General features: G+C 60.1%; 11 protein-coding genes across 12 annotated transcripts; 6 read left to right on the top strand and 5 right to left on the bottom strand.

The window, feature by feature from the left end:
• Positions 1-609: 609 nt before the first annotated feature.
• SDRG_08386 (hypothetical protein) lies at positions 610-1,836 on the top strand (the record flags this gene model as incomplete). The annotated part of the gene is made up of 6 exons (XM_008614269.1): positions 610-795; positions 845-951; positions 1,001-1,109; positions 1,153-1,275; positions 1,323-1,570; positions 1,620-1,836. The coding sequence occupies 6 exons, from the start codon at positions 610-612 to the stop codon at positions 1,834-1,836; spliced, it is 990 nt and encodes a 329-aa protein (XP_008612491.1).
• On the bottom strand, positions 1,814-3,342 carry SDRG_08385 (hypothetical protein). Its single transcript, XM_008614268.1, has 5 exons — positions 2,740-3,342; positions 2,500-2,692; positions 2,352-2,456; positions 1,997-2,300; positions 1,814-1,952 (listed from the first exon to the last, which is right to left on the bottom strand). Exons 1-5 carry the CDS (start codon positions 3,318-3,320, stop codon positions 1,861-1,863), a joined length of 1,275 nt encoding a protein of 424 aa, XP_008612490.1. The 5' UTR covers positions 3,321-3,342; the 3' UTR covers positions 1,814-1,860.
• A 798-nt stretch (positions 3,343-4,140) lies between these two features.
• On the top strand, positions 4,141-4,602 carry SDRG_08384 (hypothetical protein; the record flags this gene model as incomplete). The annotated part of the gene is made up of 1 exon (XM_008614267.1): positions 4,141-4,602. One exon carries the CDS (start codon positions 4,141-4,143, stop codon positions 4,600-4,602), a length of 462 nt encoding a protein of 153 aa, XP_008612489.1.
• On the bottom strand, positions 4,602-9,054 carry SDRG_08383 (hypothetical protein). The gene is made up of 7 exons (XM_008614266.1): positions 8,452-9,054; positions 8,210-8,410; positions 7,973-8,158; positions 7,766-7,923; positions 6,886-7,720; positions 6,708-6,838; positions 4,602-6,656 (listed from the first exon to the last, which is right to left on the bottom strand). Exons 1-7 carry the CDS (start codon positions 8,932-8,934, stop codon positions 4,685-4,687), a joined length of 3,966 nt encoding a protein of 1,321 aa, XP_008612488.1. The 5' UTR covers positions 8,935-9,054; the 3' UTR covers positions 4,602-4,684.
• A 674-nt stretch (positions 9,055-9,728) lies between these two features.
• Positions 9,729-11,620, top strand: SDRG_08382 (hypothetical protein). Its single transcript, XM_008614265.1, has one exon. It carries the CDS (start codon positions 9,942-9,944, stop codon positions 11,562-11,564), a length of 1,623 nt encoding a protein of 540 aa, XP_008612487.1. The 5' UTR covers positions 9,729-9,941; the 3' UTR covers positions 11,565-11,620.
• Positions 11,621-11,939: 319 nt separating this feature from the next.
• SDRG_08381 (hypothetical protein) lies at positions 11,940-12,649 on the top strand. The gene has a single exon (XM_008614264.1). It carries the CDS (start codon positions 11,994-11,996, stop codon positions 12,606-12,608), a length of 615 nt encoding a protein of 204 aa, XP_008612486.1. The 5' UTR covers positions 11,940-11,993; the 3' UTR covers positions 12,609-12,649.
• On the bottom strand, positions 12,617-13,814 carry SDRG_08380. 2 transcript variants are annotated; one of them, XM_008614263.1, is made up of 3 exons: positions 13,154-13,766; positions 12,829-13,098; positions 12,620-12,781 (listed from the first exon to the last, which is right to left on the bottom strand). In XM_008614263.1, the coding sequence occupies exons 1-3, from the start codon at positions 13,594-13,596 to the stop codon at positions 12,748-12,750; spliced, it is 747 nt and encodes a 248-aa protein (XP_008612485.1). In that variant the 5' UTR covers positions 13,597-13,766; the 3' UTR covers positions 12,620-12,747. The 2 variants fall into 2 exon arrangements, with proteins under 2 accessions (XP_008612484.1, XP_008612485.1); XM_008614262.1 differs by having other exon boundaries at positions 12,617-13,098; positions 13,154-13,814.
• Positions 13,815-13,908: 94 nt separating this feature from the next.
• SDRG_08379 (hypothetical protein) lies at positions 13,909-16,032 on the bottom strand (the record flags this gene model as incomplete). The annotated part of the gene is made up of 4 exons (XM_008614261.1): positions 13,909-13,971; positions 14,017-15,249; positions 15,295-15,368; positions 15,411-16,032. 4 exons carry the CDS (start codon positions 16,030-16,032, stop codon positions 13,909-13,911), a joined length of 1,992 nt encoding a protein of 663 aa, XP_008612483.1.
• A 136-nt stretch (positions 16,033-16,168) lies between these two features.
• Positions 16,169-17,401, bottom strand: SDRG_08378 (hypothetical protein; the record flags this gene model as incomplete). Its single annotated transcript, XM_008614260.1, has 5 exons — positions 16,169-16,426; positions 16,469-16,801; positions 16,849-16,959; positions 17,007-17,243; positions 17,291-17,401. 5 exons carry the CDS (start codon positions 17,399-17,401, stop codon positions 16,169-16,171), a joined length of 1,050 nt encoding a protein of 349 aa, XP_008612482.1.
• Positions 17,402-17,829: 428 nt separating this feature from the next.
• SDRG_08377 (hypothetical protein) lies at positions 17,830-19,860 on the top strand. The gene is made up of 7 exons (XM_008614259.1): positions 17,830-17,949; positions 17,992-18,036; positions 18,080-18,468; positions 18,516-18,667; positions 18,713-19,332; positions 19,378-19,455; positions 19,499-19,860. The coding sequence occupies exons 1-7, from the start codon at positions 17,902-17,904 to the stop codon at positions 19,724-19,726; spliced, it is 1,560 nt and encodes a 519-aa protein (XP_008612481.1). The 5' UTR covers positions 17,830-17,901; the 3' UTR covers positions 19,727-19,860.
• A 166-nt stretch (positions 19,861-20,026) lies between these two features.
• On the top strand, positions 20,027-22,173 carry SDRG_08376 (hypothetical protein). Its single transcript, XM_008614258.1, has 3 exons — positions 20,027-21,552; positions 21,597-21,862; positions 21,914-22,173. The coding sequence occupies exons 1-3, from the start codon at positions 20,080-20,082 to the stop codon at positions 22,113-22,115; spliced, it is 1,941 nt and encodes a 646-aa protein (XP_008612480.1). The 5' UTR covers positions 20,027-20,079; the 3' UTR covers positions 22,116-22,173.
• The last annotated feature ends 53 nt before the right edge of the window (positions 22,174-22,226 follow it).

The raw sequence follows: 22,226 nt of genomic DNA, 5'->3' as shown, positions 1-22,226 counted from the left end.
TTGTGTTTAAAACATACCTTGAAGTTGGCGTGGCCCGGAGAAGGTGTTTGAAACACGCTGCATTTTCTTCGAAAAGAATTTGGTTGGCGTTGCGTATTTTTAGCAGCAGCGAGTGGTCGCCATCTACGAAGCGACCCGTCGTATGTGTACCCTGCGTTGCAGTACATACAGCAGTGCAGCAATGCGTCCACAGACACTGCCATCCCTCGGCCTCGCCTGAATATTTGTGCTGTCCAGCACAGTGCCCAAATGAATATGAAAGTATTCATTTATAGAGTGTATACTGTATCAGAGGTTCTGGGACGACGTATTGTTGCTGCGCCTTCGCGTTTAACGTCGGCGAAAGAGTCTTACGTGTTGACACAGTGTCGACTACAGTATGTAGCGAGGGGACGGATGCCTATGAATGATGCTCCACAGCAGGTGCTGACCGAAGAGAGGTGCCTCAAAACAGTGTTGTACTCGAATACAGTGTCTCGAAGCCAGTGCTTTCCTCCAAGACAGTGTTTCGAATTGACACGCTATTCTGGTTGGCCAATCAAACGCGCGGCTTCTAAAAGTAGCGCGCGCTCATCTCGCAAACACTAAGTTTGAGGACGCGATACGGGGATGACGACTCGCGACGGCAACTTTGACGAGCCAGCCTTCGTCACGATCGGTGACCCGTACAAGGACCCCGCGGAGCCCAAGGTCCACTTCATCGCGGGCCGGAAGCAGTTTCTCACGACGGGCCCCAAGCCCGGGCAAACCGGGTCGAATTGGGGCCCCGGGCCACGCAAGTTTATCGGGCTCGATGTAAACGAGATGGCTGTAGCAATGCGCAGCTCTCACATCTGTGCTCTAGGGACAATACCAAGAGCGCTACAAGGAAGAGAACAAGGCGCGGCTGGAAAACACCAAAAAGCACTTGAAACCGAGCGGATTTACCTACTCGTCCCACTCCAAGAAGAGGTACGACGGCCACCCACCCTTCTTGCCTCAATAAGATAATCCTCGGTAGCTGCGGACCTGGTGACTACTTTGGCTCGTTCTACGACCCGAAGAACCAAGAAAGTGTCGAGCCGCCGCCACCGGTACCCCGACCCAACCCCAAAGAACGCAACTTTGAAGTACATCGCATGCATTTTGCACGAGCTCACATAAGCATTGTAGCGACGCAACGTGTTAACATCACCCACGAAGAAAGGGACACTGGGCTACACCGGCACGCTCATCGGCGCCAAGGTGATTCCGGCCATGCCCGCCGAGTTCGAGTCGGTGCGCCAAGCAGAGCGGGTACATTCACAGCAACAGACTCTCCACGCGGCAGCACTATACGATAGGAAGCGATGAAGCGACACAAGGAGAAGCTGGGGGACCGCAAGGCGTTCAAGTCCATTTCGCACCCGGTGGATTACTTTGATACTAACGACCACGTCGCGGCGTCCCGAGTGTTTGAGTGGGACGAAGACTGCAAGAAGCGCCCACCCGAGAAGGAAGAGCTCATGAACCCAAAGGAGCGGGCGGTGGCGCACGCGCCAACGTTCAAGTCATGGCGGCCAAGCCACGCAGGAAAGGAAGGCGAAGCCGGGTACAGCCCCCGCATGTTGCAGTGACGCGTGCGAGTTGATCCCTGGTAGTGTCTTTGACAAGTTTCCCGAGCGGCTGCCCGACCCGTACGACGAGCGCGTCGTGAACCGCGCGATGCTTCCAAACCGAAGAAACCCCGTCGAGATTGCAACCCAAGGTCTCTCGGACAGCATTCGCGAGCGGAAGAGCTTCAAGCCCACGAGCTGTCCAAAGAAGAAGTTCACGACGGGCACCGTGCTCCTCGGCATCCACAAGCACAAGTTGTAGTGACTAGGCTTAATGCGTTTTGTATCATATCGTATACGACGTCAGCGTCGCAGCATACCGCTCGAGCCGCGCTGGGCGCAAGTGCTGCGCAACAATCTGGAGGGATTGAAGCGTGCCTACGTACGTACATGAGCCAAGGTTGGACTAGCAGACTGTCGACCTGTCTCGGACGAGTACTCGCATGTCAACCGCCCTTTCAAAACGCGGCGGGTCGTGCTTCCCGGATGCATCGCGAACGTCAAGACACCCGGCACCCACAAAGCCGAGACGAGCTTGGTCGCGCCGGTCTTGCGCTGGCCGCCACCGTGCCCAACGACGGCATGGTAGTAGCTTGTCTGTCGACAAGGTGTTCGAAGCACGAAGCTCACAAAGCCCGGCGCGTCCAGTGCAGCGATGTCGGATACGATGGCGGGCGACAGGCTGGAGAAGGTTCGAATCTCAAACGGCTCCGTGTCGGTCCCCACCTGCGAGCAGATATACGAGTAAGCACATGACCATTCCGTATGTAAACAAACGCTGCGGGTGGCTGGCAATGAAGGTGAAGGAGTTTCGAGTACAAGGCGACACGGCAGCGTCACTTGCAGCTGGCATACTCGCTGACGGATGTCGTAGAAGGCGAGCTACGCGTGGCGTTGATAGAACGCCTTTGGTTTTTAGTCACACCTCGGCACGCACAACGTCCGACGATGCCTCGATGCTGCGGGGTACAGAGGGAAAGAGCTCGTGCTTGTGCAAGAAGAAGGTGACGCGCTCGATGTGAAAGCAGTCGACCATGCCGTCGAGCCGAGACGGCAGGCCGAGCTGCAGCTGACACGACTTGTCGGTCGATGCAACGTCGCACTGATAGACGTCACCCCTACAGTACAGACGCCGTCAGTATCAAGTTCGTGCGAGATGCCGCACATTTTTGTCATCGCGTGCTTGTTCGCCACCGATACGGTGGTGAGGTCGCCGATCGTCTTGTGGTACAGATGCTGCCGGAGCGACCGTCCTTTGACAGACAAGGACAGAGTCGAGTAGAGCGCTCGCGCGTGACTTGTCGTGTGCAACAGCATCGGCGCAGGCTGGACGCGTCGGCAGTCAAACGTCAACACGACCATAGATGCACCGGCATAGCAAGGCGTACTCATGCCGTGGAGTGATCGCTCTGGCTCAATGGGCCCGAGCTCGACCCAGCTCGTTTCGACGCGTGGTGGCACACGGACGTCGTCGCTGCGGCGAATGGCGTGGCTCTGTGCTTCTTGGGCGCAGGTGTCGATGGCGAGGCAGGCCTCGCGCCGCAGCCAGTTGCCGAGGCCTAGCCCGCATTGGATCTGCCTCCAGCGATATACCTGTGCCCGGAGCATCTCTCGGTGCTGCTTGGAGGCGCGGCCCACGTACACGAGGCTGTCTCCATCGAGGAACGCATAGACGCGGACCCAGACCGCGCCGGGAAGGGCCATCGCTCGTCGCTCCACGTGTCGGCCGTGACGCCGGTGTTTCATTGGCTCTCGTGGTATCTTGATATTTGTATCTCATACGCTTCGCCAATGAGACGGCACCACGAGGTCGATTGCGATTTACAAATCGGCGGGAACCAGAAAATAAAATCCACGCAAAAGAATGTTACATACAGTTTTCAAGTAGAGTGTAGGTATTATCCAAAGAATTACTCGGCGGTGCAGAGTGTATGTCGCGCGCAATACCCGAGCGTGGCACTCGAACGGAAATAGTGTGACAATGTGATGGCCACGCGCAGGACGTTTGACTACGAGGCCGCAGAAGCTAGCTCCATTTACACGACCAAGCCGAATTCGACTGCCCTCGGGTAGTGGATATTTTATCGATCGCGACCGCCAGATCGGATCTCGCCGGTCGATTCGCCATCCTCCAAAGATCGCAATAGTACATTTCCGCAAGATCGCAGTCCCCACAGCACTGCGTGCGAGAGGCGCATCGCTGGTGCTGCATGTACAGTGTAGTACGAGTCCATCGTGCGTTGGAACGAACTCTCCTTGCCATCGTATCGTGCTGCAAGGAGGCTGGCTTGCTATTATTACCGTGTATGTTCACGCTGCCATCTCTGCTTGGGCTACAGCCGACACGGGTGCTATTCTCTTTGATGGACGCACGCTAAGCTTAGTAGTATAGTCATCTCGTCGTCAGCGCATCCGCCAAACGATCCAAATTCGAATGCTGTCTCCCTCACACTAATTACGTACGTTCGAATCGCACCAAATTTCGACATTTCCGCATTGGGCAGTGCGAGGGACCGTAAGCGCCATAGGAGACCCACGCAGTGAGCCGAGTCGAAGTCGCCCGGACATGATGAAGCTCAAGGAAGCGTGCAAGGAGATGGATCTGCCCGACATGGTCGCGACCGCGCGCTCGCGCCTCGGCTACGCGCAGCTGAGCCACATCACGGCCGACACGTCGCCAGGCAGCGACTCGGGCATGGACGTCGACGAGCTTAAGGGCTGGGAGGACATGCTCACGGTCGGGTCGTCAAAGGGCCCGTCGCCGCATCCGATCGCGATCTTTTGCTCGGTCTTTAGTCTCTTTGGCTTCTTCTTCCTCCTCTTTCTCGGCTCGACGGTCGCGTCCAACTCGATCTACATCAAGGTCAAGCCGCCGCATGGCCATGAAAAGGCGTCGCTCGCCGCCAACATCTTTCTCGCGGCCGCGCTGTACCTCTTTGTCTTTATCGGCAGCGTCGTTTCGCTCCTGCGGGCAAGGACGGCCATGAAGGTCTACCAACTCTCGCTCGACATCCACGCCGACAAGTAACCACTTCCATGCCTAGACGAAGTTAGAGTTTTCTTGTAATATCTAGTGGTCTATTATATTATATGCAATATTGTGCTTTTCCCTAAAATGCAAAGTCGCCACGGGCACCGTGCAAACTCGTGCGGGTGCTGAAGCGCCGGACCATCTGCAGCGTCTCGCGCTCCGTCACGTCGTCCATCGACGATGCCCGGCGGGTGCGCGCCCGGCGAGTGTTTGCGTGCTGGAACACATTGCCGACGGTCGGCGCCCGGACGACGCGGGGCGGCAGGCCGCGCTCTTGACGCTGCGCTTCATACGGCGAGTCGACGCTACTGGCCGCGAGGTCCATCTGAAGCGCCATCGAGCCGCGGCTTGCGTGCCGGTCGAACGAGATGCGGGCTTTCGAGAGCGACGTGTCCGTGGCCATGAAGCCTTGGGCCATGACCGAGTCGGCGTCATAGCTGAACGCAGTCCCGCGCAGGTGGCGTGCTGACGCCGACTTGAAGCTTGGCGACCCGGAATTGGCCAAGTTCTTTTCGCCGCGGAGCTCTTGCTCAATGACATCGTTCTCGGTCGTCGACGCTGCTTGCAGCCGCTTGAGCTCGGCCAGGCAAAACTGCGGTGGCGGTGGGTACGCCAGCAGTTGGTTGGCGACCTGCTGCCACTTGAAGCAGTGGACCTCCTGCGCCAAATGCGTATACGTGGGCGAAAATGCGCGCTGGTAGCCCTTCCAAAAGAAGTCGCGCGAGAGCGCTGCAAAGAGCACGAGCGGAAAGCTCAGCCAAAAGCCAGGCGAGCACACAACGAGGTGGAAGGCGCCGCGCCAGTACAGGGAGAACGTCCCGGTCGACACGATAAAGCCGACGACGGGCCAAAACCCGGCCGAGACTGTAAACAGAAGGACGTGCCAGCCCGTAATGAGGTACTGGTGCAGCGCGAGCTTGAGCGTGACGACGACAATCACAATGGTAAACGCAGCCGCGCCAAGGACCCACATGGGCGTCGTCGAGTGCTCGAGCTGGAGGCCGTAGACCGTAAAGAGGCAGATGACCATCGACTGCCAAAAGCACGAGAGGATCCAGCGCCACACGATGAGCGTGTTGAACTTGGTGTTGCTTTGGCCCATGCGGTAGAGGCGCGGGAAGCCTTCGCAAATGTAGTCGGGCAAGTCTTGGTCGAGCGCGCCCACGACGACGATCGGCAGCGCCGTGAAGAAGAGGTTGTAGCCTTGGAGGCCCCACTCGAGGAAGAACTTTTGGCCCGAGTAGCCCGTGAAGAACATGTACCAGTACTGCGTCAGGTTCATCATGACGTTCTTGTAGAAGATGTACAAGATGACGATCGACATGCGGTTGTAGTTCCAGCGCCCGTGGACAAACAGGAGGCGCTTCAGAAACCGGAATTGCGCGATCGCATAGTCGCTCGAGTTGGCGGCTTGCATGCCTTCTTGCCCCGAGATGCCGACGCCAATGTGCGCCGAGAGGATCATGCTCACGTCGTTGGCGCCGTCGCCGATCGCGAGCGTCCGGGCCGATGGGACGTTCGACTTGACGAGCTGCACGAGCTGCGCTTTTTGCGCCGGCGAGACGCGGCACGCAATCACTGCCGCGCACTGCTGCGCGACCGCCAAGAGCAGCAGTGGGCAATGCAAAAGCGCCAACTCGAGTGTCTCGCCGTCCATGACAAGCCCGAGGTCCGTGGCAGAGCCGTCGTCAAGGACCGGGACGTGGTTGAACGCCTCGAGCTTGGAGCGGATCGACGTAATGTCCGGGTGGTCGTCGGCGCCAATGACGACGAGCTCCATCTCCATGTGCAGAAGCTGGCACGCAAAGCCAATGTTGATGGCGGTTTCTTGCTTGTCGCCGGTGAGCATCCACACCTTGATCGAGGCTTCGCGCAGCTTGGCGATCGTGTCCGGGACCCCCTCTTGGAGCTTGTCTTCGATGGCCGTCGCGCCGAGAATCTCAAGGTCCGTCTCCATCTCTTCCATGAGCAGATCGATCGCGTTCGGCTCGCCTTCCCGCCGCCGCTCAATCTCGCGCATGTCGTTGCACGCGCCGCGGTACTTGACCGACCTAGTCGTCGCGGCGTGTGAGCACATAAGGTATATACGGTCCTCAGCCTACCACTCGGCGTAAAATGCTTCGTCGATCGGCGCCGATGCAATCACTAGTGTCCGGAGCCCTTCCGACGCAAACATCTCCATGTGCTCCAACGTCTTCTTGCGAACGAGGGCGGTCGATGCGTTGGTCGTGTCCTACTCGGACAATGTGTCCATTTTTGTGTAGACAAGACACGCCGTACCGAGAGGCGTTCGTAAATGACCGTGTCGGCACCTTTGCAGAGCAGCACGAGCTTGCCGTTCGGGCCGCGCGCGATGACCGACATGCGCTTCCGCGTCGAGTTGAATTCGAGCACGTCGAGCACTTTGTACGACACGATGCCGCGTGACGCGTCCTTGTCATCGCCGAGGTAGTCAAGCTTCTCAATGACGGCCTCGCCGGGTGCGCGCGCAAAGAACTTGAAGCCAAAGCAGGCGGCTGCCGCCACCAGCGCCTGTTCGTCCGGCGACGACGCCGACAGCCGAAGCGATCCGTCCGCGCTCGTCTCGGGCATGACCGTGTGACAGACCGCAAGGTGCTCAAAGAACGGCGATAGCGTCACCGGGTCGGCGACGAAGAGCGCGTCATCCTGAAAGTTGACAAACGGCGCGGTGACCGAGCGGTGCTGGCTCAAGTCGACGGCCACCGCTTCGTCGCACTTGCCTTGGCGGCGCTTGGCGGCGAGCCCGACCTCGGTATCGCCGAGCCCGTACGCAACGCCGCGGATCGAGCACTTGCGGAACTCCATGATGTTGCACGTGAGCGTGCCCGTCTTGTCGGAGAAGACATAGTCGACTTGGCCGAGCTCTTCGTTGAGCGACATGGTGCGCACTTGGCACGGCGTGTCCGACTCGGCGTGGTACATCTTGAGGTCGTTGTTCATAAAGTAGGCTTGGACAAACTTGACACTTGTCATACTCACGTAGAGCGAGACCGGAATGAACGAGTTGAGCAGCAGAAAAAAATACAAAAAGAGCAGGAAAAAATTGGCCACCGGGTTGGCGACCGTGACGTCCCGCGACGAAAAGTAGAGGTACCTACGCCGTCAATTGGGACCGTTCTTGGAGAGGCAAGGACCGTACCACGCCTTGTCGTTGGGCTTGTTGGAGAGGTACCGGCGGTTCCAGACGGTCGCGCCGATCGCGCCAAAGAGACAGAGCACCACCATGAGCCCGCAAATGTAGAGGATCTGCGTGTTGAGCCGCCGCTCCATGTTGCTCCACTTGACTGTCTTCTTGTTCTACTCGATGCACGATAAGATACATGCTAAGCTATGCGTACAAGACGACCTGTGACGCCATCATGATCTTGGTGTCCGGGCCCGTGTTGACGACGAGACCGTAAATGAACTCGGTGTTGCGCAGCGTGCAGCCGCGCAGCAAGATGGCGTTGACGCCAATGGTCTCTTGCACTCCGTTGCGGAGCGTGAGCGTGCCGCTGAAGCGATGGATCGAGTTGTTGGGCTGCTCGCAGAGCTACGACATCACCGATAAGATGAGAGAAGCATGCTGATGCGTGCTGCCTACCACGCGGCCCTCGAGGTCGGCGAGGTGCGAGTCGTCCTGAACCGTGGTGTACGTGCACTCGAGGCCCTGCCGGAGCTTGAGGTTCGTCTCGCCGTCCAAGCTCTTGGTTTCGACGTAGCAAATGCCGGCGGGGTGGGCCGGGTCGGGTTCAAACGCGCCGAGAATCACGACGTCCGCCGGAATCACTTCGCGGTTGCACACCTGCGAGCGCGTGAATATAGGGTGTCATAGAAGTCGGATACCTTGATGATATTGCCGACGCGAATCTCTTCCGACGTACAGCCTTCGAACGCCATCTTCGAGCGGTTGTAGCGTTGCACGGGCGCAAAGTTCGTCGTGTCGTCGGCGACGTGGCGGCGGTAGTCTTCCATGGCGGCGAAGGCCATGTCGATGGTCACAATTACAATGAGCGCGGGCAGCGAGGCCGGAAAGCCGCCCGTGTTGGAGATGGGCTTGATGCATTGCATGACCGAGATGACGAGGAAGTAAAAGTTGGCGAGCTTGCTGAACTCGTACCAAAGGATCTTGGGCAGAAAGTTGAGCGGCGTGTAGCGCGACGTCACGATCGTGTTGCTGCAATAGCCCGCGTTCGCCGACTCGTCGTTGAGCTGGACTGTGCGGAAGGCCTCGGCGTCGTCGGTCGGCGGCTGATGCGGCGACATCATCATCTGGTACGGCGACGTCGGCTCCACGTTCACTTGCACGCGCAGCGGGTCCTCGGTCATGCTAATGCGAACCCCGCAGCCGTCGTCGGTAGTGGTGGGACGCGTTGCACTGAATGCGGTCCGAAACTACTCGTCGTGTTTCTGAACCGAATTGAGTTGCCGCGGCCTACAAAGTCCAAGTCGTCGATTTAAAAAAAGACGATGGAATCCAACCGCATTGAGTTTGAGTTTGTCGCACGGCGTTTAAATTTGACGAAACATTTCCCGGCATAGCGCTTAGTTCTACTATAGTCGACTGCCGTCTACTCGTCGACTAAGCCATCATTGCACGAACAAACCTGCACGAACCCGTTCGATTTCCTGCGTCACCAATCGTGCTGCAGTAGCTCTCGATCAATGCAACACTCGCTGAGGTACGTGCGGTGAAGTCCAGTATCTCTAGCAAGTCGGCGAGAAGGCCGTTGTAGTTCTGAGGGAAGAGACACTCACGTTATGGTGATGATGACGGTGGCAAGTCAGTAGAAATGCAGCAGCACGCATCTGCCACCATGCGCCACTAGCGGCATCCACACTGGCCTCGTCGACGGACGTGTGAGATCCTTGGGAACCGAGTAGGTATGTATAATTATGTGGCCGCGGACTGCTGGACTCGAACTCCGGCCAGCGTCTTTATCGACTACTAGTACATATCTCCTGCACTGTATTCCTTGGACCAGTCTCTGTACCAGTACCCAGTGTACCCGGTACGACGGGCCGGCTTCCGTTGGCGTCGCTTGAAGCGTCTTGGAAGAAGAAGATGAGGCTCGGTGATTACTATGACGCCATGGCAACGACTGTCGGCAGCATCGGCTTGCCGTGAATAATCATGCACAGCGGTGGGACCGTTGACGCCGTGCTCTGACAAGCAAGCCGCCTGTACGAGTGGCTCGGGCGCTCTGTCCCCGGCTCTCTCTTCTGGGTTGTTCGGGCGGGTGTCACGGCCTGTTTTTTAGATAATCCTTGGACCATATGCTGCGCTTGTGCGAAGCACAGATGGCCAGCGTTGTAGCATTCGGCAATTGCGTGCGATGCCCAACAGCAGCATGCGCCCCAAAGGCATGACCAACCCGCAGTCCGAGTACGCCAAGCGCCTGCACAAGATGGCGCGCTCGGACGCGATCTCGATCGACCAGCAGCGCCGGTACGCGGCCGCGCTCAACGCCAAGGCCAGCGCGCTCCTCTCGCCGCCGCCGCTCGTCTTGACGCACGAAGCCGGCCGCGTCCAGGTCTACGAAGGCGTGTGCCCCATCGAGGGCACGCTCGTCGTGAAGGGCTCGACGACCATTGACGGCCTCCTCCTCGACAACCTCGCCAAGCTCGAGAAGCGCAGCGAGAGCAGCCTCGAGTTCAAAAAGTTCATGTACGACCTCTTCGGCCCCTTCTTCTGCCACGGCATCAACATGACGCTCGCCGAGCCGCCGTCGTCGGCCAATGACCGCCCGTCGAGCCACGCGCCGACGGACCGCGTCCACGTGCATTGGCTCTCGCTCTTTGAAGACCCGTCGCAGCCCAAGCTCCAGCCGTTCGACATGGTCTTTGCTTCCAAGACCAATCTCTACAGCATCCGCGACGGCGACTACGCTGCGCACAGCGGCCATGCGCTTCCGGACGTCGGCACGCTCACGTGGGACTCGTTCCCGAACCTCGCGTCCTTCCGCGAAGTCGACACGGGCTGCCGGCGCCTGCATCTGTACAAGAGCGGGTTCGTCCTCGAGCGCACGCCCAACGTTGCGCGCTGTCGCCTCTCGCTCGTCCTCTCCTTTCGCGAGCCATATGTGCCCGAGTGGACCAAGCAGCTCCTCGCGCATTTACATGCGTTTGCGAATCCATCGGACCTCGTGAGCCTCGTGCCAGCGTCGCTCTGGTCGTACAACGAATATTGCTTTGTGTGTTTCAAGTCGTTCCGGTTCTTCCGCCGCCGCCACCACTGCCGTCTCTGCGGCAACGCTGTCTGCTCCAAGTGCTCGTTCACCACGTCCGTGGCCGTCGCGAAAGACGCCCACGTCCGGGAGCACAAGGACGTGCGGTCGTGCGTCAAGTGCGCGCCCAAGGCCAAGGTCAACGCGAGCACGACCGACGCGCGATTGACCGCGTCGGCGTCCGCCGTCAACTCGATGCGCCGGTCGGCGTCGACGACGCGCGCGGCCCACCTCAAGACCGCAGCCTCCGACAATGCGCTCCTCTCGCGTCTCTCGGTCGACGCACCGCGATCGCAGCTGCACAAAGCGAGCTCCGTCGACGAAGACGACCCGTTCCTCGTCATGCTGGACGAAGCCCGGCCGCGCCTCTCGCACCGTAACTCGGACCCGACCGTCTTCTTGGCGGAGGCGCGGGGCAGTCCCAAGCCGCTCGTGCAGGTCGAGCGGCGGTCGCGTGGCATGCCGCGGAGTGTCGCGTCGCACCTCGTCAACTCGAGCCCTGCGGCGTACCACCGCCGCGACCGCGTCTCCAAGTCGGACGAGTTTACGTACAACCAAGGGTTCACAGCGCGGAGCATCGACCCGCGCCCGCCGCACCATACGGAGCGCAAGCGCGCGCCACGCAGCCAAGACGGTGCGCCGACGAGCAGCGACGGCGTCCCGCCGCCTTCGTCGCACCACCGTCGGCGGCAGAGCCCGTCCGTCCGACGTGGCATCGTGTCACCGCCGTAGCCAGCTGCCACGGAGATTCATTATTTAATATACCAACGACATTGCTGCATCAACGAAGAAGGGCGGACCAGTCACTGATGATAGATCGCCATCGTCGGCTGCTTGAAGTTGGTCGCCGCGCACGGCTGCGATCCCGTGACTTGCATCAGTGCCATTTCGCTGCTGTGGCATCATCTGAGTACAGTGTGTCACCAGCCCCCGCCATGGCGCCAGCGACGTCGTCAGATCACCGCGCTGCGCGTGCTCGTTGGATCTGGCGAGACTCTTCTTGTCATGGACGACATGGGTGCATGTATACCCGGCAGACAGCCTCGTCATCCGGCAGACGTAGCAGCTGGACGACTGCAACGGCTGGCGGCGAGTCCGAATATCATCCGGATGGTCATGGCGTTGGGTCGGTTCGAAAGATCGTGAACCGCCGCCGGGACGATGAGCAAGCTCTCGCAGTGGGCGGAGGAAGACGACGCAGACGAAGACGAGAACATCCTGTGGGACGACTCGACGGAGCGCAAGTTGGCCGAGAACCATGGCGGCTTCCACCTCCGGCGCAAGAGCCAGACCGAGATGACGACGACGAGCTCCAAGAAACAGCCGCCGCCGCCGCCGACGCACTTGGAGGACCCGCCGCTCAAGATCACGCTCGCATCGAGTAGTGCGCAGGTCGTCAAGAAGATTGGACGCAAGACAAACAAGTTTGGTCTCGGGTCGCCGTCGGCGCCGACGACGAAGCTCAAGCTACAATATCGCACCAACGTGCCATCGCACGGCAGCGCCAAGCGTGGGACCAAAGCTGCTACATCAACCGTCGCGACGTCTGCATCGATGGTCTCATCGGGCCTCAGTGCGAGCTCGGTCTCGAGCACGGGCTCGATCGGCACGTCGATGGCCCAGCTGCTCAAGGCCGCCGAGAATCCCGAACAGGTCCGCCGCTTCCTCCTCGCCGAGGTCAAGCAGATGACCATTGAACGGCTCGTGGCCGATGCAAAACGATTTGCATACCTCGAAACCCTCCACGCAAAGACGACCTCGTCGTCGTCCGGATAGAACTAGACCCATCAACACGAAGCGACCCTGGTATACACAAATTAGCCGTGGCTATGTGGCCTCGAGGCGCCGGAGGGCCGACGCGGTGGCCTCGTAGACTGTAAAGGTGCAGCTGTGGGTGACGCCCGACTTGATCAAGCTAGGCACCGTGCCCTTGTACAGGCCCGCGATCCCTTCACGTCGCAAAATGTCGAGGCCGCAACGCCAAGACGAGGCGTACCTCGGGATCGCTGCGCCGTACGCGGCTGGGCGTGGAATGCCCTGCATCTGCATGCGCTTCTTGATCGTGTCGAGCGGGTACACGATGAGCTTGGAGACGAACCCTGCAATCGCACCGTTTCCAACCGCATGCAATACCGGATGCGTCGTCGAGAGGTCGGCGAGTGTCGAGTAGATGCCAAAGCTGAGGCCCATGTAGGGCGCAATCTGGAGCACGGTCGGGCTCAGGCCTTGGAAGAAGCCGCGCGGGCCCTGGGTAGCGTACATGTGGCTATGGGGCAGGTCATTTCCATGACGACGAGGCTGGCATGCTTCGTGCTCTGTACCTCGCAAACGACCGCATGTTGGGAAAGACTTTGGGGACGCCTTGGCTGGCAAGAACCGTTCGACATAGGTCAAGCGGGTACGTGGCCACGGTTGCAACAACGCCGGCGATCGCGCCGCTGCCGCTGTACCAGACCCATGACAGCGTGTGGTCGTGGCGTACGATTGCGTTTTGAAGCGATTGGTAGCAAGCAAATTGGATCGCAGCGTACGAGACCCAGAGGCCCGTAGCTGCAACGTTGCCGCGCCAGAAGGTGCGGACGCCCTCTTCGCCGTAAATGTGCGTCACGGCGCGGACGAGGCGCGTGCCGAGATCATGTGGCGTCGACGGCGCAGCGTGGACTTGGAAGCGGATCTTGAGCAGATCCAGAGGCGCGGCGAGGACACGCGTCGCGCCGCCCGCGACCGCGCCCGCGACAGCGCCTTCCCACACACTCGACGTCATGGAACGATGATGGACCTACTCGAGCTTGGCGTACGTCTTCTTCTTCTTCTGGGCTGGGACGCGGTCAAGATGCTTCGGGACGCGGAAGAGGACGGACGGAAGCAGGATGATGGCGATGCAGACGACGGCGACGACGAGGTTGGTCCAGAGCTCCTTCTCTTGCATCCGAAATCGCAGTCTGGGTTCAACAGCCCTTTGGGACCAGGCAACGGTTTTTTACTCCATTCCATACAAACGCCAAGATATATTAAACCGGCGCCAATTGTATTCCAAGGATCGCACCAGAACGGTCCCCTGAAATTTCTCGAACGCTCAGTCGTCGGCGTCCCGCAGCGCGTCCGCAGAGGCTCGCGGCAGCAGCACCGAGCGCCGAGCCTAGAGGCATCGCTTGTCACAAGCATGAGGAACATGGGCGCGTACATGCTTGCATTTGGGCTTGGCGTGGCGCGGCGAGGCCACCATGGCAGGTCGAACAGCGCCAGAGCCATCGACGACGCCAACATGGCCGCCAACGGCTGCGGCGTCGCCACGCAGCAGCTGCAAGTGGTGCTTCAATGGCAGTTGGTGCTCTCCTGGTGCTTCTTCCACGTGGCGGTACTGCACGCCGCTCCAGAGGTTCATGTTGCAGTGGCAGACGCGCCTTACAAGGCCGCCAAAGACACAGAGAGCGCAAACAAGGGCACAGAGGACCTCGCTCTGGATGTGCTGCGTCGTTGGTGCTGCCGCTGGCGTCCCCAGGAGCACAATCACATGCGTGGCAGGGTCTCGAATTTCGGTGCTGTCGTCCTTGGCGTGCAGCGTGACGGTCAACGCCGACAGTGGGGGCAGATCCAACGGTGCCGCCGCCGCCAGCTGCACCGCGACCGTCGGGTTTGCAGCGTCCAAGCGCACGTCGCCCGTGATGGGCACAAATGCTTTGTGTGGCGACGCCGGCGTAAATGGTCGTCCAACGTCGGCGGACGAGATCGTATAACGCACGGTGACCGACTCGGTGCAGAGCGGCGCGTTGTGCCGGTGGATCGCCAGCTCGATCGGATTCACGTCCGTCCAATTGGTCGACGCGACGTGCGTCACTGCAGACGCAAACGACACGTAATTGGTGCAAAAAGGAAGCGTCATCGTGACGTCGCGCGTCGCTCGCTGGTCGAGGTACGCAGCATCATCCAGTGTGTTGGCGCCGAGAAGCAGCGTGCCGAGGGTGCCGACCTCCGCCGAAACACCGATGCCTCTTGCCGTCGTATCGGTGACGACGCGCCGGTGAGCGCCTGTTGCCGTTGCAAACTCTGCTATCAGAACACGCGGCAGCTCATCGTCGCGCTCTCGCCATGTGCCCACGACGGCAAGCGTGTCCGCATCCATCTCGACAATACCTTGGCCGACATTGTGCTCGTCCAGCAGCAGTTGGTTTGTCCAGCCGACGACGCCAGTCGCAAGATGCAACTGCACGAGGACGGTGTTGAGGCGGCGCGAAGAGATGCCGAGCGTCGGGTCGTCGACCGTGGGGTCCAAGAAGGCCGTGCCGGCGGTGGCGCCGACAACAAAGACATTCGATGCGGTCATGGCAAGGCCGCAACGACGAGGGTGCTGTGGGTCGTAGATGACATCGTCACTGCACCCGTCGGCTTCGGCCGTGTGCAGTTGTCGCGTCCAGCGCTATGCTGCGTCAAGCCCGCGTCCAGTACAAGGCAAAGATTCTACCCGGCGGCCGTTGGCGTCGAATGAGAGCACGACGAGGTCGCCGTCATGCAGTGCATCGCTCCCGGCGCCGCTATCTGCGCTCGTTGCATCCGCATCGTACCAACGAGACGACATACCATGCTCGAATCGGCCGTTGGTCTGACCGACGAGGTAGATGTGGCCGCTTCCGTCGACGCCCACACTGAACGCTTGGTCGTCGCCGTGGTTGTCCGAGTCGACCAGTTGGGACCACAATGTGCTGCCGTCGCTTGCGCGCAGCTGCAGTGCGACCATGTCGTCTCCGCGGGTGCGACGGCGCGAAATGACGCCGCGGGATGTGCCGACGACAGAGACGATGCTGCCGTCCAGTGTGACTGCCACGCCGAGTCCATGGTGTTGGCCCTCGTCCCCGAACCGCTTTACCCACGTGATCGCGCCGTTGATCGAGAGCTTGGCGACGAAGAGAGCGGTGTGTGTTGCGTTGGCGTGGTAGCCCGTCGTGTAAATGGCCTCGCCGGCGACCGCGAGACGCGTCGCGCACGCGTCGTGGCTGTGTGCTAAGACGGATGGGATCTCGATTGACCAGCGCAGATCGCCGTGCAGCGTTAGCGCCAGCACACGGGCTTCGGGTCCATGTGCGCTGCAGCCAGAGACCAGGCGCATCGCATGATGGGTCGCGATATCCTGGAGGCGGAAGTGCGGCAGCGGTAGCCGCGAGTGCACCACGAGCGGGAGCAGCACGAGACGGAGAACACGCATGCTCGGTATACGAGCTTTGTGGAGTAGGAAACGGTATTTGTCCTTTTTAGGTCTAAGCGCTGAAACGGGCAGAGACAGGCGGTGACGCGGTCACTAGATGCAGCAAACAAGTCTCTATTGTGTGCAGTGGTCGTCATTACAAGCGGCCTACCATGCGGGGCGTATCAAACTCGCAGAGGCGCACGGGGCGGTTCTCCTTCATTGAGAGGGTCGCGGCAAGCCCGAGCTTGAGCGCCTGGCGCCCATCGTGGCCCGAGACCGGCGCGATCGCATCCTTGTTCAAGCAAATCTCGACAAACGCCGCAAGCTCGTCCTTGTACGCCTCCATGTAGCGGTCGATGAAGAAGTGCAGCGGCAAGTCCCGCGCGATCGACGTGCCGTTTGAGATGGTCACCTACAGTAGTCTCAGCACGTCGTTGCGCAGTAGACTGTATACGGTGTTGGGGTAGTTGTTCTCGCACGAGACGGCGCCCTTGGAGCCGAGGATCTCGACGCGCTGGTCGTAGCCGTACGCAGCGACACGGCTGTTTTCAATGTACCCGAGCACGCCGTTCTCAAAGCGGAGGCAGATCACCGCCGTGTCGACGTCGCCCGCCGCGCCAATCTCTGGGTCGCGCGCCTGCGCCATCACAAACACTTGGTCGACCTCAGCGCCGACGAGGAAGCGCGCCATGTCGAAATCATGGATGGTCATGTCACAAAAGATACCGCCTGAGACCTTGATGTAGCTGACGGGCGGCGCGCTCGGATCGCGGCTTGTAATGCGCACCTGCCACGAGTACATCGTCAGCTCGATAGGACTGTGGTTGAGCATACCATGCCAATGGTACCGATTTCGTCTTGCAAAATCGCTTGGCGAATGCGCTTAAAGTTGGCATCGAAGCGGCGGTTGAAGCCGACCATCATCTTGACGCCGGCAGCCTCCACCTAGAGGCCACAGTCATGCATCTATGGTAGGTAGAGCGTGGAAATACCGCGTGCACGGCGGCGTCGACGACCGCCAAGTCGAGCGCAATCGGCTTCTCGCAAAAGATGTGCTTCTTGTGCGCGGCCGCCTGGTGGATCTGCTGCGCATGCTGGTCCGTCGGCGAGCAGATCAAGACGGCGTGGATCGTCGGGTCCTGGAAAATGTCGTCCGGGTTCGTGGTCACCTTGGCAACGCCAAATTCGCGGGCCAAGCTCGCGCCGCGCTCGTCACTCGGGTCGGCAATCTACTCGTGGCATCGTAGTATCGTGGCCACTGCCAAGAAGCGCATACCGCGACGACCGTCACGCCAAGGCGCGTGAGGATTTGCGTGTGGATGCGCCCAATGCGACCGGCGCCAAGCACGCCGACGCGAAGGCTCTGGTTCCGCGATGCCATGTCCATGCTGCTCACGATGTTGGACTTTCACCCAACAATCAAACGGACGGTGGCAACCCCAGGCTCGCGTATCCGGCATTTCACACATAGTATCCGGAATACGTGGCACGCACCACTGCGAGGAGGTCGGGGCGTGGTGCGCGTGGGCGGGGTCGCCAAAAATGGATAGCATGGTGCAGCATAGAGCTCCTTCGAGCTACGCGTGGCCAACCGTCGACCCAATTTGATGGCCGAACGCCTCCTACGTCCATTCTCTGTACTATGGACGACTTGTCACCAATCATAAAAGGATCTTAGAGTCTCAGTTCACATGCAAGTGCCTGAACGTACAGCACCCCGTAAGGACTTGGTGTTTGTCGAGAAGCCAGGGCTCTGTCTCGTGCTTGACGTTGTTGGCAACGCCGCGTCAACGGCTCGGCTAAAGATAGCGTCACGCTCGTTGCTGCTATAGATAGATAGTCGCAACTCCTACTCGCGGGCGCACCCTTCCGCCCGGACGCGTCCATATGAACCTCAGCGCCCGGCGAAAAGACGGTGGCCACACGGCGCCGATGGTACGTTGGCGGTCGCGCACCGGTGCTCAACGTACTGTGTAGTCGACGTCGACGCGGCGCGAGAAGGCCGAGGCGATCCTGCAACGCGTACGCACATGCATCACGGCGTGCGAATCCTACATGCGCGTAGGAGGCGGTCAAGAGCGACAAGCGGGCGGCTCTTGAACAAGTGCTTGTCGCCAAGCTCTTGAAAAAGTACGCGCCGGACGACGCCGACTTTAGCCGCGTCATTGTGTCACTGGTCGCCAAGCTCGTGCGCAGCGCGTCGAAGCTCGTCGAAGCCGACATTGCGGCGCTCGAGAAGACGGTCAAGAAGCTCTACGATGAGCGGGCGCGAAAGGAGCGTCACGTCGAGGAGCTCAAGCAGCAACCTGTTCGGCGCCCTGCGCCTCAAGACGCGCTCGATTCCAAGGTGGCCGAGTTTCGCCCGCACACGAGCCAGCGAAACGAGCCAAGAAAGCCGCCCGAAGTCGACCTCAAGACGACCGACGAATGGGTGCTCATCAACGCTCTCAACATGTACACTGGCCTATACGTTTGCATCGCGGGTGCAAGACCTGTTGTAGTGTCGAGTTTGAAGAGTCGGAAGTCAACAACTTGAAGAAGAAGCACACCAAGACGGTCCAGCAGCGCGAGTGGCTCGACGTGCAAAAGCGCGAGAAAGAGCGCAAGCTGGAAGAGGCCCGTCGCGAGAAGCAGCTTCTGTACAAAGAGCAAGGTATACCTACCTCCATGCGGACAACTCGCAACGTGGATATTGCAGTCTCGGGCTACGACAAGTGGAAGATGGACGAAATGGCCAAGTCGCGCAAGGTCAAGGACGCGGTCGACCACATTCGCATGGAGCGCGACCAGCAGCTTCACGACGCAAAACTCCGGCAGATCGAAATCGAGCGGAAGAAGCAGCACGAAGAAGCGGTCGAGGTCGAGCGCTGTCAGCGCGAACTGCGGCGCGTCGAGGACGAGGCGCTGGACCGGAAGCGCGCCCAGCACGCCCGCATGCACGCACTGCTCAAAGAAAATAGCCTCGTGAAAGAGGCCAAGGACAAGGCCAAGCACCTCGATACGCTCCAGGACGTCAAGATGATGGACGAGTACGCTCGGAAGCTGGAGAAGGAAGAGGCCGACCGCGTCAAAGCACTTCAGCACAAGCTCCAGCGCCAAGACCGACTGGACAAGGGCGGAGCCATCTCGATCTACGAACAGCTGCAGCAAAAGGCGCTCGAGGACGACCGGCGCGCCGACAAGTACCAGCGCCAGAAGCTCGAGACCGACGTGGAGCGCGAGCTGCGTGAAGCCCGCGAGCGCAAGCAAGAGGCAATGGACCGCAGTCGGTATCTCACGTTCCAGCACGACCTGAAGGTGACGAAGAAGCAGCAGCAGGTCGACCGCTTTGATCGTAGTCCATGACACTTACGATTGGGATAGCACCTCGAAGAGCTGGAGTACTCGCGAAAGTGCCAAGATGAGGGCGAGGCCGCACAGCGAGAGACAAGGCACAAGCTCGTACGTCAGCTCGCGTTCTCGCGTGGGACCGATGCGGGTGTAGGAGGTGGCCAAAGTCCGCAACAAGGAGTACCAGGCGCTCCTTCTACAGCAAATGTCCGAGCAAAAAGTCAAGAAGACCTCGGTGCTCAAGGCTATGGACGCGCGGGAGAAGTCGCTGAACGCGGTCATCTTGCGCAAGCTCGACGACGACCATGTGAGTACCAAGGTGGTCGCCAAGCTCAGCCCCGACAAGGTCGGCCGGCCGCTGCCCCGCAACAACATCTTCTAGTGCTATACATACATACCGGACGCGTCGTCTCTCGTATGTTGTAGTTGTACGCAGTTCGATAGACAATATCTGTGCACAGCAGGTCGAAAATCGGACGACCGGCATTCCTTTGGATAAACACACGCCACTTTGCACACGACAGTGATGGTCCATGGACTGGCGTCGGCGCGGGCGCCGCAAGAGGAGGCTGTGAGCCAAAGCACAGTTTGCTCTGCAGCATGCCACGCGCGACGTTGGGTGCTTTACGATGCGCACTGCAGAAGCCCAACGGGGTGGTAATACCAAGTTGGGTGATTTTAGGCCGAAGCCCCGACGTATGTCACGTGTTCTTGCACACTCGCCGACGCCGTGGAATGGAGAACGACGAGCCAAAGCCCAAGGCGCGGGGCCACTCGGGCCCGCGGAAGCGCCGGCCAAAGAACCGAAACAAGAAGAAGGACGACGATGGCGAAGTCGCCATCTCGAGCCCGGCGCCGGCGGTCGTCGTTCGCCCCGAGGAGGCCCCGGCGTCGCCGACGCGATCCAAGCTCTGCGCCTCGGCCAAACCCTTTTCGCCGACCATGTCGCCACCGCTACGCCCCGCGAACGGATCACCACGGCGCCAGAGCGTATCGCCACCGCCGAGTCTCGAGGTCGAAGCGGCGACCCGCGCGTACTGGGTCCAGTGGGCGATTGAGGCCGCCGAGAACGAACGCGCGCGCCGCCTCGGGCTCCTCGCCGAGATTCAGCTCGCCGAAGACGTCGAGCGGCTCCGGCGCCAGTCGTGGGCGATGCAGGCCATCGAGGCGGAGCAGCAGTCGCGCACGGCCAACATGTTTCTCGAGGCCATGCAAAACACCGCTTGGTTCCAAGCGACCATCTCGCCTTCGTTCCTCGACTATGAAGTGGTGTGTCCCCACAGCTGGTTTGGCTGCAGCTACAGCTGCATGCTGCGCCACGTCGAGGAGCATTTGCGCGATTGCCCGTATCGCCAAGTACCAGACACGACGGTCGCTGAGCCCATGGACCTCGACTCGTACGACATTGTGTGCCCGAACGCCATCCTCGGATGCAAGGCCGTGTGCTCTCGGGACGCGGTCGCCGAGCACCTCTTGGTCTGCAGCGTCGTGCGGTCGCCCGAGGCCGAGTACGAAGAACGCATGAACAAACGCGAACACGTGATCCAAGCCAGCGAGGACGAGCGGCTTCGCCGCATGCACGAGACCAAGCCGTGGCCACTCTCGGAGCTTCAGCGACTCTACACGGAGCAAGCAGGCGCTTTGCAGATGCGCCTGCACTCGGAGATCGTCGCCTTCGCCGACTACACGGCGTCGCCCGTCGATGCGACCGCGGTCGCGTGCGTGCTGACGCATCTTGGTAGCATTGCGCAGTTGGTGTGGCCCAATGTTTGCGTCGAGCCGTACGGGTCGTTTGCCACGCAGCTCAACGGTCCGTCGAGTGACGTCGACGTCGTCATTGGCTACTTTGGGGACGCCCCCGTGCCACCCGTGCCGCCGTTCGATGTCCAAGTGCTCGCCGACGTCCTCATCAACCATGGCAGCGAGCGCATTGTGTTTACGAGCATCCAGGCGATCCCGCACGCAGCGATCCCGCTCGTCAAGGTGCTCGTCGAGCTCCATTCGGAGGACGTCGATCACGTCATCCGCGTGCCGCTGGATATTACGTTTTGGAAATTGCATCACTATGGCCTCGCGAGTGCCGCGCTGTCGCGTCAGCTGTGCGCCGAGTTGCCAGGATTGCGCGAAGTGACGCTCGTGCTCAAGTACTTTTTGAGCAAGCGCGGCATGAACGACGTGTACCGCGGCGGTCTCTCGTCGTACGGTTTGGTACGCGTACTTTGTTTGGACGCGTTGTCGATGACTCGTACTAGCTGCTCATGGTGGTCCACGTGATGCTCTTGAACGAGCCGAAAGCCGAGGCCGCGCCCGACGAGTCCGATGCCGAGGTGCAACGCTCCATCTTGCTGTGGCAAGAGGCGCGCGGCGTGCAAATCGGTCGTGCGATCACGTCACGTGTGCGCTGCGAAGCCGCGTCGCCCAACCTCGGAAAGCTCTTTATGGACGTTTTGCAGTACTACGGCAACGACTTCCAGCCCGAGGTCGACGTCGTCACCGTCCTCTCGTGGATTGATCAAAGGTGCGTCCTGCCCCATGGCGTGTTGTTGCTGCATGCCTTTGTGACGGATAGCGAGCCGTGGACGACGCTGTACATTCAAGATCCACTCCACGCGCCCAACAACGTAGGACGCAACTGCTATCGTATTTCGCATATCCTACGCGGTTTCAACGACGCCCTCAACTACCTCACGTCCCTCATCGTGCGCGGGAACGACCACAAGTACGCCTCGATTCTGGACCACATCCTCAACGGACCGATCGCGCCGCCGTAAACATCGCCTTAATTTAATACTATCTTGGTGCCAGTCTCAAAGCCGGCTCGATCCTCCATGCAATACGGGACAGAATCCTAGAGGTAACTTTGGTGCGCTAGAATTTGGTTG

Source organism: Saprolegnia diclina (assembly GCF_000281045.1).
Source record: "Saprolegnia diclina VS20 unplaced genomic scaffold supercont1.25, whole genome shotgun sequence".
NCBI lineage: Eukaryota > Oomycota > Saprolegniomycetes > Saprolegniales > Saprolegniaceae > Saprolegnia > Saprolegnia diclina.
This window is presented reverse-complemented; position numbering and strand designations above follow the sequence as displayed.